A 12,519-nucleotide genomic window follows, 5' to 3' on the forward strand; every position below is an offset into this window, starting at 1 on the left:
GTGAAAAAGGTAGCTTGGCTGGCTTGGCTGGGGGAGAATGTTGACGGCATACCAAACAACATGATCCTAATGAGTTGGAAAATCCCAGGCCCTCCAGAGGACTGTCCAGATGCTACCGTCATGAGAAACGCTACTGTTTTATTGAATTCAGACTCCCCTACCTTTCTTTAACAAGGGACAAAATTTATTATTTGACCATTAAGACACCCTAGGTGACATGAAGCATTTCAGAGTTAATTTGGTCTCAGCTGCAGGTCCAGCAGCCCACATTGGGCCACAATAAGACAAGTTGATCTTCAAGTGTCTCGCGTGAACTCGTGTATACTTGGAGAACTTCAGTTCTGGATACGTGCATGCCAATTTGCCCAGAGTTCAATGCTATCGAGTTGGCTTGTTTTCCCATCAGTGACAGTCTGACAAATGTACTGTGCCCTCAGAAATAACTGGAAAGGTTTTCATAAGAAAGTCAAATCACTTTTAATATTAGCCAGTTCAATATATCTTTCCTGACAATTTACTGGTACAAGTAAACAAAGGACGATAAATAAAGTTTGCGAGGATAAACGAGAGTTATCCTCAAAAAATCAATAAATCAAGAACAACAATGAATGCCTTAACATCTAATACTCTGGTCTAAAAGAGACCAGATGAGTATGTTTGTTCTTTGTTCCATCACTACTGAGCCATTGAAAGGATATAATAAATCAAGCGACTTAGCTGCCATTGCAGAAATATTGCTACCTTACAGTAACATATTATAACAACTAAAAAACAGAGCGTTCCCCTGGTGAGCAATTATAAACATGTCTTTTCCACTCTGATAACTCTTCACAGAAAGAAGAAGTCACTGTACAACTAGTGTCAGTGTAAGATACACATGCACAAATAAGAAATAGAAGCAAATTCATCACACACACAAAAATCCAACTAGAGGTGATTTTCAGTGTCCTACTCTGTCTCCTCTCTGTAGACAGGCCTCAACCTACAATCACTACAGTGTAAGCAGATCAAAGAGCAGTAGAAAAAGACTACTATTCTTATGAGCTTGGTCAGGGGCAAGAAAAGAATGAATCTGGATTTCTGTGTTAAGTGGTTTTGCTATTAGCAAAGGCAAGGCAAGCTTTGTATTGTCTCGTGTTACTCACCTGGAGCCTTGTACACTTCAGTAAGCAGACTTTCATTAAGTGTCACTGGCGCTCCGTTGACCATGCTGTGGGTCCAGCTCTGACAGATTGTTTGGAGCAAAAGTGTCTGGGCCCTTGTGGCCTGTATAGTGAAGTGGGGAAGTTCAAAAATAAACTCTGTGGTGGGGACTGAAGACCTTTTGCTCCTGCAAGAAAAGGGACAAGACAGAGTCAGATACACATAAATGCCAATACGCTCTAAATGAAACAGACACTGGTGGAAACAAATGGTTCACAGCTTCCACAAATCCATCAATATCACATCACAATATAAAACAGCTCATTGATAGCACCAAGGGCCAAATAAGTAGAACTACATTCCAATAGTAAATTGAAGAAGTACCAAGTGTGAGCCAAGCTTTCCTTAGTTACTTGGCAGGTAGGTTTAGTTTGTCGACCCTTCCCTCCCCTCCGTCAAAACTGTGATGATGATTTATGTGAAAAGATGTACAGCCCAGAAACCCGACCCTGAAAAGAATCTCTACGCCTTTAATATTTCATCTGTCTCCAAGAGTGTGGGGGGAGCGAGTTTGTGTGAGTCTGCGCGTATGACGAGCTGATGAGTTGAGCGTTCAGGGGGATGAGGTAACACCACAGTCCGATGGAGTTCTCCAGGCCTCTGTCCATCAGAAATTCAGCGGAGCATGCTCTCATTTCTCATCTGACACACACACACACACACACTTGCTTTTTTCATTTTTTTTCATTTACAACCCAGTCTTCAAAAAAGTTAGCATGCTGTGTAAAATGTAAAAAAAAAAAAAAAAACCCCAACTAAACAAAATAATCAAAACAGATTTTGTTTCATGACTTGTTTTTAATCCAGAGTTAATTACAAGTGTTTATTTTTGCAGCAGAACTAAAAAGAAAAACAATGATTTAAATGAGAAATGTGGGGGTTTTTTATGTTGCAAGCACTTGGTACAGAGGCATGTGTCACAATGATGTTGCATCAACTCTTCATTTAACAAAAGCGTGAGGGAGTTAAGAACAGCTGCTTTGGACCTTAAAGCCAACCCTTTGACATCATGAGCAGGGGCAGCAAGTATGTTGTTTCTGTTTGTGTCTTTCAGCATGAATAAAACCATTGCAAGATAACCATAGCCATATCTACCACTATAGCATTATAGTTGCCGGCTTTAAACTCTGTGCTGATAAGAAGCTGGATAGCTCCCCCCCCCCCAAAACCACAGCATCCATGCTTTCCAAACAGATCAGAGAGCAGCTACACTCCACCTCAAACAAACTGTGTCCCAAAGTAGTTGGTGATGTTTCTAGGTCTGGCTTTTGACTTTCTTTTTTTTTTCTTTGCATGGTAGAGCTTTAATTTCCACTTGCAGATGAAGCAATAAATTTGGTCTAACCCCTTAGAAATCCATTGCCAATGAATTTCTCAGAACAAAATGTCTGCATTGATCAAAGATCATTGCCATTCAATAATGAGTTCGGCCTTGGTCCTTTGCGTACAGACATTTTTCCAGATTATCTTAATCTTTTAATGATATCGTGTAGCACAGATGTTCATTATTTGTGATTTTACATTTATAAATATGTCATTGGATAAGGTGAAGAAACCTTTACATCGGAAATTCCTTTAGGGATGCTTTATTTAAACACCAAATCACAGCCTAACCTAAACTTTGCAATAATTGGTTGTGATGTTCTGTCGGGTGTTTTGCACTTTTCTTATTAGAAATTATTTTAATATCAGAAACATCAGAAATGTTGTCGTTGTGCTTTTCTTTTTACTACTTATAGCAAAGCCTGAGGCTAGGCAGGCTGAACTAAGCACAGTCAAACAAGTCTCTTTAGTTCCACTCCTGTTTTCCTCTCATGTTCTCAAGGCAGGAAAATAGGAGTGGAACTAAAGTTTCTTGGTCTAGGATTTTGAGGACTGGCAGTGCCCCCAGCACAGATACCCATCTATGTATTGCATGTGTGTTCACTTGAGTACTTATTGTAATAGAATCTGCCCTACGAGTGGAGGTTTCATTGAAAATAGAACTGTGACTAATTCAAACGATGGCTGCAGCGTGTCAGGAGCGAGCATCACAGTTCATTTAATCACGCACCCATTTTGGTCTGGTCCCAGTTCTGAGTGTGGGACATGTCACAAGGCCTTTCTCTGCGCTCAGCAGCTCTGCAATCATTTAACTTCTCTGCTTCCCTCCCTGTCTTTCTTCAAGTCTCTTTATCTTTCCCTTTCTTCTGCTCCTGGGTGGTTCGGCAGGGTGACATGAGCAGTTAGCTGCACACAGGCAGACCCAGATTTCTGAAGCATCTGCTGTGTCTTCTACGAGACAGAAAGTGAGAGCGCGTTTGATAAAGAGGCTAAAGGAAAAACACAGGAAGAAAGGAAGAAAGAAAATTCAAACCTGATTGGGTCAATGAGTTTACCTTGACGGCACACATATATGTTTAAAATTCTGTGCCTACATGTGGTGGATTTGGCAACATAGGAAACCATGCCATGTCATGCTTTTCTGCTAGTAAAAGTCACTACTGTTGTATGCTATACAACAAGACATCAATCAAAGAGTTTCTCGTGTGCTTTTGTGCGTTCAAATATGTGCACACACAGTGTGCACATAGCAAGATACTGCAGCTGAACAAAAGAAAGTGAAGGGAAGCCGGCAACAACAATGTCCCCACATGCAGAGCAAATGTGCCTGCAAAGCCACTTCAATGAGAGGACTGGCAAGGGATGAAAGTTTGTTGCCTTATTTGAGTGTTTATAGCATTTAAGGGGAGCTGTCATGTGCATGTGGTCCCCTAAAACTTTAATTATGCACCTGTTTTTATTATATTATGCCCAATTCTTTGCGAACAGCAACTTGGATCTTGGATTCAAATGAGAAACAGAAACTCTCATTAGGGTGTTTTGGGAATGCTGTATGCGAAGACAGCCAGGCACTCATCGGATTTCATTAAGTAGCTGGCACGGTCAGTGTTTCTTGCTGCAACATGGTAAACAGCTTTCTGGCAGGCAGTGTTTCACTGTTGCCGCAAGCTTTGTGGGAAAAAAACCTCAAAAAGATTCAAAATAACACCTGCAGCATCACCTGTAGTAACAAACAACATTAAAATATTTGCCTTGAAACATACATTAGCTATGCACAATGGAACTAACAATAACTAACATGTTTTTTACTGTTATAGTGCAGAAAGCCTATTAGTCTGTAGCTTGGGGAGCAAAACTCATTAGAGAATATCTATACTATAATGTGGAGACCTACCAGAAGGGTGCCCACAACCCACTTTAGGTCCTAACTCAGGCTCTTGGCGTTAACTTCAGTGCCTCATTGAATAGCCTGTCTCTGACCTCACAGTGGTTCTTTAAGTCAATAACTTTTTCATTAAAATGCAGAGGCCACCAGGAATGTGTTAAAAGAAAATTAAAATTAGTCAGGAAAAGGAGAAAATTTGGTATTTCAATTTCAGCTGTCCTTTGATGTATTTCAGAGAAAAAGCTCAAATGTATTTGAGAAACATTAGGCCATATTTCCCATCTGTTCCCTGTTGGAGTCAGAACTAGACCAGGACTAACACATCCTGACCTTTCTGGTGAACAACTAGTTGACTGGCTGGAGTCTCAGTCCAAATCAAGCAAACAGGGCATGAAGTTGGGCTGAAGCATGAGTCAGAGCTAAAAGTACCACACCAGCTGTGGTACTGTTTGCCTAGCTTGTTTCCTCTGTGCACAGGACCAAATCTGGACACGAAGCAGGAACAGATTAAAATGTATATTTTAGCCAATAAAAGAATTATTGAAACATCATAGAAGCTAGAAAGAAAATAACATGATAACCAAATACTTTGGTTAGTATCCTTAAATTATTTTGGGGTTTTTTTTGGAAACCCACAATAAATATTTCACATAATCATAGTTGGCATTCATTTAGGCCAGTGGTCTTAATGGTGCTAATCAGCATCCTGGTTCAATATGACTGTGGTCACAGCTATATTTAGACAAGTACAGCTGGGGTTATAGCTATCGAGCTTTAACTGCTGCTTTAGGCCACACATAACCACAAAAATGCATATACCTGTCCAGACACAAATAAATAATGTTGGCAAAAGTGCACATACATCTGCATGCAAACACATGGTGAAACACAAGCTCTGTAACACTATAAACCAGTACGAGCAGGTTAGTGGGCCAGAGCATAATGAGCAGGAGTAATGAGGCTACAGCTGACAAGGGCTGCTGCTCTAACAACCTGCAACTGGAGCAGTTATAAAATTAGGTGCCAACACTTAAGGCTGAAAAGATGCACTATGCTAAGCATCTATAATACTGAAAGGAAGCATGTTCTTCAACCAGAGCGAAACAAGGGGAAAAGAGAAAAAGAACAAGAAAAACACGATTAAGCCATGCAGAGAACACAAAAAAGAACAAGGGGAAAACAACAAGCATATGTAGCATAAGAATACAGACTTGAAAGTCTATGTTATTCTCCAGGTAAAATAATACATTAAATGGGAGTCTCATTAAAGGAAGTATGTGGAAAAGCTCCAGTACAAACTCAAGCAGGAATAGATTATGTAACTGATATGTTGTTGCTTTGTACTTTTACAGAAATAAATGAAGGTAGCATAATTAAAGAAAGCTGGTTTGTGTTGCATAAATGTTCAGTAATTGGTTCCAATCCTGATATGTTGGCATTGGTGAAGATGTTTCGAAAAAGACAATAAGTGAGAAATACAAAAAAGCAAGTCCTCATGTTACAAGAAAATTCATTTTTTAAAGATCAGCATCTTGTGAGATTGAAGGACTATTACCAGGTGCAGCTGGTCCTAATGGTTTACATAGTGTCCCAAAATACAAGCTTGGAACCTGCGCACAGTTTCCAGAACCTACATTTTCTTATTACTCATATCCTGTACAGTACCAAAAATCAGTTGCCTCACTCTTTCCAAAACACAACAACATAGACAGCTGTGGGTTCTGGGACATCAGCAGTAAATGTGGAGCAAGGTGTCTGGTCTCTCCATAGACCACAGAAAAAGAAAAAGGCACACTCGCACAGAGACCCATCCCTGGCACAAAGGCATTTTTTTTTCTCCAAGGGGGCTAAATGGGAAATTACTCATAAAAACCTTCACCAATATAAGCTGTTAAAAGTGCAACATGATAAATGTTAAATTAAAGGCAGTTTAAAAAAAATGCAAATAGGACCATCAATTAACTTTCCACAAGGCTGACAATGTGAGACTTTCTCTTGACTTTAACTTATCTGAACCTATTTTCAAAGTCCACAGTAACACCAATGCAATCCATTACTGGCTGACATATTTGTCTGATAGATACAACAGATAGCCACTGTCCTGAGACCAGTTATCTAAAGTTTCTTCAAATCATTCACTGCCACACCTCACCTTAATTAACCAATACAAACATTTCCCAACTCAACTAGTTGACAAAATCCTCTACTACTATTTCCAGAGCTTCTATGGAGGGATTTAGACTCCAGGTGGAGGGAAGGGAAGACTGACAGCTTGTACCTTTTGTCCTTTTTTCAGACTGATCTAAAGTACTGGAGAATTCCCAATCTCTCCGAGCCAAGGTCACTGACCCCCTCTTGAAAATAACCAGAGTGACTTATGGGCTGCTCTAAAGTCCCCTCTTTTATCATACTACAAAAGACACACTACAGTGTCTTGCAAAGCCTCCAAACGAAGATTATAAATCATGTAAGCACTTCACACTGAACAAAAACACCTAAGTGACCAACTGGGGAGGAGGGGGAAACTTTTTATCATTTTGCCACCCGGAGGTCAATTGGGTTAAATGGCTAGCATCTAAAGAGACTGAAAAAACACTACTACAGAAAAGTGATCCAGTCAAACGTGAATAAATAAACCTCTTGAAAAATGATAGACAAGAAACTCATTTAAAGGTACCGTTAACTCTCATAATTCTTTCCAGCAATTCATTTTATTGACCGTACATGGTCTATGTCATTGTTCTTATGAGAAATGTAGCTGCAGCTGCAGCTAAGCCTCATGTAGAAAGAAAACCTAAATTATATTTTTAGCAAAACGAGGTCCAACTTACAACTTGGTGATATAATTTGAAAAATTTTATGTCCCTTAAAATTTATGTATGATTATGACTTGAATTTTGATTTAAACTGGGCTCTGGATTCCTCAGTTGTGCAGATATATAGTTAGTGTAAGGAAATATTTTAAATTAAATAATCTCTCCATCATATAGTGAGGTTACACATTATGCGTGACGAGGAATTTCTTTTAAAGTTCTGGTGTTGCATTGCCTTCACCTTCCTTTGCACCATATTCAAGGTATTTTCAAGTCTGTCTTATGTTGATTTGTAACAATCAGCATTCTGTAACATAGCCAGCGTCTTTAACAGCTATGCAGAGGGTCAGCGAATGAGTTAGCGGTAGACGTGGACTGTACGTGTAGCCACGGCTCAAAGTTTTGCAGTTCCTTTGGGTCAAAGGTGTTCAGTGTGTGCATTTCTCAGTCACTGGTCCTGAACAGTCGAAACTCTTCACAGAACCCAACACTCTCTTTCGTCTCTCACACATAGACACAGACGCAGCCCTCCCGTTCCTCCCATCTGGAGCACCCCTGACCCAAATCACACACGTATGCACACAACCTCACATGGACAAACATGAATACATGCACTGAGATCCATTCTCAGGGGAGGGCTTCATTACACAGGGATTACTAAAAGAAATGTTTTAATCAAGTTGTGCAGACAGCTGCAGACCGCAAGGCGAGAAAATGGCAATGACGTGGTTCATCAGGCGTTAAAGGAAAACATATCAAGAGGCCTGTGTATGTGTTTGCATAATGGGGTGTGTGTGTGTGTGTGTGTGTGTGTGTGTGTGTGTGTGTGTGTGTGTGTGTGTGTGTGTGTGTGTGTGTGTGTGTGTGTGTGTATAGCTTCCTGCCTCTGTCCAGCTGTGGTAGACATGCGGTTTTTGTCAAGGACACAGATAGATAGAGATAAGAGAATCTCAACCTACAGACTGCAAACCTAATAGCATATTTATGCTATACAGATTCTGCTTTGGACTGTCCTTTTATTGTAACATCTGCAGCAGTCAATAAAGCACTGCTTTTCCTCTCACAATCCTTTTGTAACCCAAGTGAATGGACCACCTCCTCTCCTCCATTGTCTTTGACCTTCATGCGCATGACAAGAAGGAATACCAGTTTTTATTATGCATTTTTTTTTAACTCCACGCTTCTTAGCTAAATAAAGCTTAGACTTTATTATGGCGACACCATTCATTACTCCAAGCCTTATTACTACTTGTAGTTTTCTTCTCGTGCAGTAAAAAGTGAACGAGCTTCTTTCTAGGAAGCAGTGGATCAGTATTATGGGCTGGTGAGGAGGAAAGGACAGTGGAATGCACACCACAGTAGATGATAATCCACTCAGAGCTGATAATCCATGTATCCTTCCCCATTTCCCACTGTTTTCCCTCCCTCAAGCTTCAGTTCCTCAGATGACTAATTCAGGAATTAATAGAATCTCTCAGTCAACTGAAAACATCTACAGCTGCTCCTGAATCCACCATCTTAGACCTCATCTATATATACAAATAAAGTTTGTGGTTAAGTTTAAATTCAACAGACATTCTTGGACTGCAAATTATTGTTTCTTGAAAGCATAACATGTCCTTTAGCGCTGGTTCTAAACCCATGTTGATTTAAGCCACCAAATGACACTTGCAATCACAGGGGTAAGTATATAGTGAATATGATTATACTACGACGGACCAGTTTGACTGTCAAGACCGGCACAGAAGTCTCCATAAGAATAGGGATATCAATGACTACGAGCACAAGTCTTGCATTTGCCAATACCATACCCTTAATACAACGTTCTTCAATACATCCACTGATCTCCGTCAGCTAGAAAACCAAATAAAAGCATCTGAAAGCAGATGCAGAGGAGAAAAAATCCTTACCACAAAGTTGGCCAAAGAAGTTTATAGACTGTGCCACAAGAAATATGATGTTTGACCCTGCAGCTCACAATCCTTTACAGTCAGATGCTTCAGAGTTAAAAGTGGAACAATATTACATCATATGTCATTCCAGGCTTTTAATGCACACCTGTTAATACATAAAGACTACTTTGTTGCAGTTTATGCCCACGTCCATTCGACTTCAACATGTGAAAATGTTCGGAAAACATTTCCATGTTTCTGCAAGAACAGGGAGCATGTGTTGCCTTGTTGAGCCAAATGAATTCCCCACTGCTCCCGTGGCCTCCGAACTACAACTCAAAGCTGAGCATGACCACAGGAACCACATGCTGATTTGAGGTCATTCAATTATCCTACACCATACAGTGACAGCTCACTATAACATTAACCCTGCCCACACAAAAACCTTGATGAGCAAGGTCTTAACTGAGGCCCTTTTAGTGATTCCTTGATTAGGAAATCAACGCTTCTCAAAGGTTAGTGGAACAACACAATGGTTGATGCAGTAGCTGCATGTATGACATCATACAAAAATCATTATAATTTGTAATTAAAATGTATACTCAGAGCACGCAAATGTGTTTTTCCCCAACCAGCAGCAACTCCCAAATCAGTCTTCTTTAGCCAAAATGATTAACCAGTTCAACTTCTTAATGATATTGTCTGCCAAAATGGCTGTTGGACAAATATAACAGCCACAGTCAATGTTCTCAGCAGTAAATGCTGTTCATGTATATTTGCTAAATTTGAGTTGGATCTCTACTCAAGGACACAGAAAGCATTTGTCCTCCTGTTCTTGGCTGTGCTTGGAGACACAGACCAGGAGCAGCTTGCTATGACTAACTATGAACAGGAGTAATGAGGCATTACAATCACACCAGAAGCCTCATGCCTCAGATGCCTCAAGCAGCCTTCATAAATCACAACATGAGCTAATCTAGAGTCTAGACTACTGGTCCAGACATAGTAGTATGTACTTCTCAACTTCACATAAAAACCCTACTGGTAGTGTTAAAAGCTGAACTAACTATTGACAGTGTAATAGACTTGGACCAATAATTAGATATCAAGGGAAAACCAACATTCTTTTCTATTCTGAACCGTTTGCAAAGTAACTCAGCTTTCTGTGGCTATATAACATGCACCTGTAATGTCACATACTTTAGGAAATTATCCCCTAAGAAATAGCTGAACGAGTAACAGGGGCTGCTAAAAATGCCACATAAAAGCTGGCATGGGCTTGAATTATGGCCTGCAATGCGACGAACCACACTAAGCTGCTGCTGGTTTGTTGCTTGGTTGGTTGGTGGGCCCCGGCCTTGGCCTGTCTCCATATGTTGCTGCAGTCAGGTGGCCCTGCATAAGCAATATTATATGGTGTGAGCTCAAGTGTGTGTGTGTATGTGTGCTCATGTGTCTGAGTTAGGTTAGGTTTTGGAGAGATCGATGCAGGTGGCACTTCTAACATTCCCTTCCTCCTCCCACTCTTTTTCTATCTTGAATAACAGCTTTAACAGCCAAACCAATTGAGACATGCTGCAGAGTCCTTGTGAAGTTGGGGGCCAATATATTGGCTTTCACTGAACAACCCGACGCCTCTCGGCTGCTCCTTAATTTACCAGGATTAAAAGTGCATTTTAGAGGGTTTTTGGCTTTTGGAAATCTAATGATTTTAATTTGATTAGTTCATGCTAGTGTATATTCATGAGCATGAACTTTAGATAGAAAGCACTTAGAAACAGTGTAGAAAAAAGTGCTTGTGCGAATGGGTGTGATTGAGTGAAAGTACAAGTTGTGTAAAGCACTTTGAGTGCTCAGATTGAGTAGAAAAGCGCTATATACCAGTCTATTTACCATTTACCATATTAAGAAGAGAGACGTGTTCCACAGTTCTTTGCATGAGTTTGATAGATTGCAAAGTTTAACAAAAAAGTTTAGAAAAAACAAATGTGACTTGACCTTTGGATGCTCTTCTTCTCAGCTATGTTCAGCTGTGCTGAAAACACAACACCTAACCCTTATTACAGTTTGCATTTTCTAATTATCTCTTATTTCTTAATTTTGAGTTAGTTTACCTTTTATTGATATTAGTTGTAGTGTCTATAATTATAATTATTTGTCAAGGGCAAAGTATTACAAAGTATTAGTATTAACTATGACGATGCAGCAGAGATTTTAATTTCTTAAAGTGGACCGGAAGAAACAGCTGATTTAATCATATGAAGTGGACCAATGTATATGGTAGGAGATCAACCTTAATGAGTGACACATGCTATATATGCAAAAGCTTTCTATTTGTATTCTCTTCAGGTGGGTAAAGTTTGTGGTGCCATCTTTAAAGACATTATCTCAGTGTTTCAGCCAGCACCTACTGTAAGAATTTAGCTCTACACCTCAGCCTGAAATCAAGTGACAGTGATCAAGTAGACCTAAGCTTAATGTTTACCAATAAGACAGCATTCACAAGTAGTTATATATTACTCATTAATGGTGTCTAAACACACTTTGTCAATGTTAGGAAAACCAACAGACCAGTTTTTTTGTGCAGTTTTCAACCTATTCAGTTCAATCCAACATTTCTACACTAACACAACAAAAATTCCTCCATAGCATTAAGCCAAGTGTACAAGGCTAAAACAACACAAGTGAGTGCCCATCCTAAGTAATGCTGACAAGAAAGGTTGTACCAACCACCTGGATACTTCTTGGACGTTTCAACCAACAAAACAAGAAGACATTTGGCTGCCTTCATGTTAGGTGATTTCAGCATGGAAAACTACAAGGTCAGAGTCTGCTGCAGAGCAATTATACTTTCCTAAAATTTCATTGTATTTAAAAACTGCAGAGACAAAGTCCCAGAGGTCTTGCATACATATAACCCCATGCCCAACGAAATCCAAGGCAGACGGGGAGAACATGTCAAGGCAGTGTAATTTCCCCAGTAAAAGCCCCTTGTTACCAACTGTGAGAAGTGGGAGCCTTTGTGGTGAGACTGAAGGAAATCTGAGCTATGCACTCATCGGCCAGCTCATCAGCAGACGTGCGTGGTCTTCATAGACACTCAGTGTCCCTCAAATCTCCCATGATTACCTGGCAGTCATACATACTTAAGCAAGAGCTGGCTGCCTACTGGCACCTTGAGGGTGTGTATGTGTGTGTGTCTCCTACTCACAGACAATGCTCCACACTTTCTGTTATTTTAAACTTCAGAAGCATGTATAGCTCTGCTCAGTGTCTGGTCAGAGACGAGAACATCTTGGAAAGGGATATTGTTAAAGTTGCATCAGCTACGACAAGCCCTCCCAAAACAAATACCAGCGAAGTTAATTTAAACACTACCACCTGGTGGAGTGCATCTTCTGGG

General features: G+C 40.1%; 1 protein-coding gene across 1 annotated transcript in view; it reads right to left on the minus strand.

Annotated features, from left to right (window-relative positions):
- The window catches only part of vps13b (vacuolar protein sorting 13 homolog B), a 297,789-nt gene that overhangs the window by 226,505 nt on the left and 58,765 nt on the right, over positions 1-12,519 (minus strand). Inside the window, exon 17 of the mRNA XM_085472981.1 lies at positions 1,146-1,330. Coding sequence (XP_085329107.1) covers positions 1,146-1,330 — 185 coding nt within the window. The remainder of the gene's footprint in view (positions 1-1,145; positions 1,331-12,519) is intronic.

The sequence above is a fragment of the Copadichromis virginalis genome, linkage group LG11 (genome assembly GCF_057382275.1).
Source record: "Copadichromis virginalis isolate Kocher_CV1m ecotype Utaka linkage group LG11, C_Virginalis_male_GT1.1, whole genome shotgun sequence".
Lineage (NCBI taxonomy): Eukaryota > Metazoa > Chordata > Actinopteri > Cichliformes > Cichlidae > Copadichromis > Copadichromis virginalis.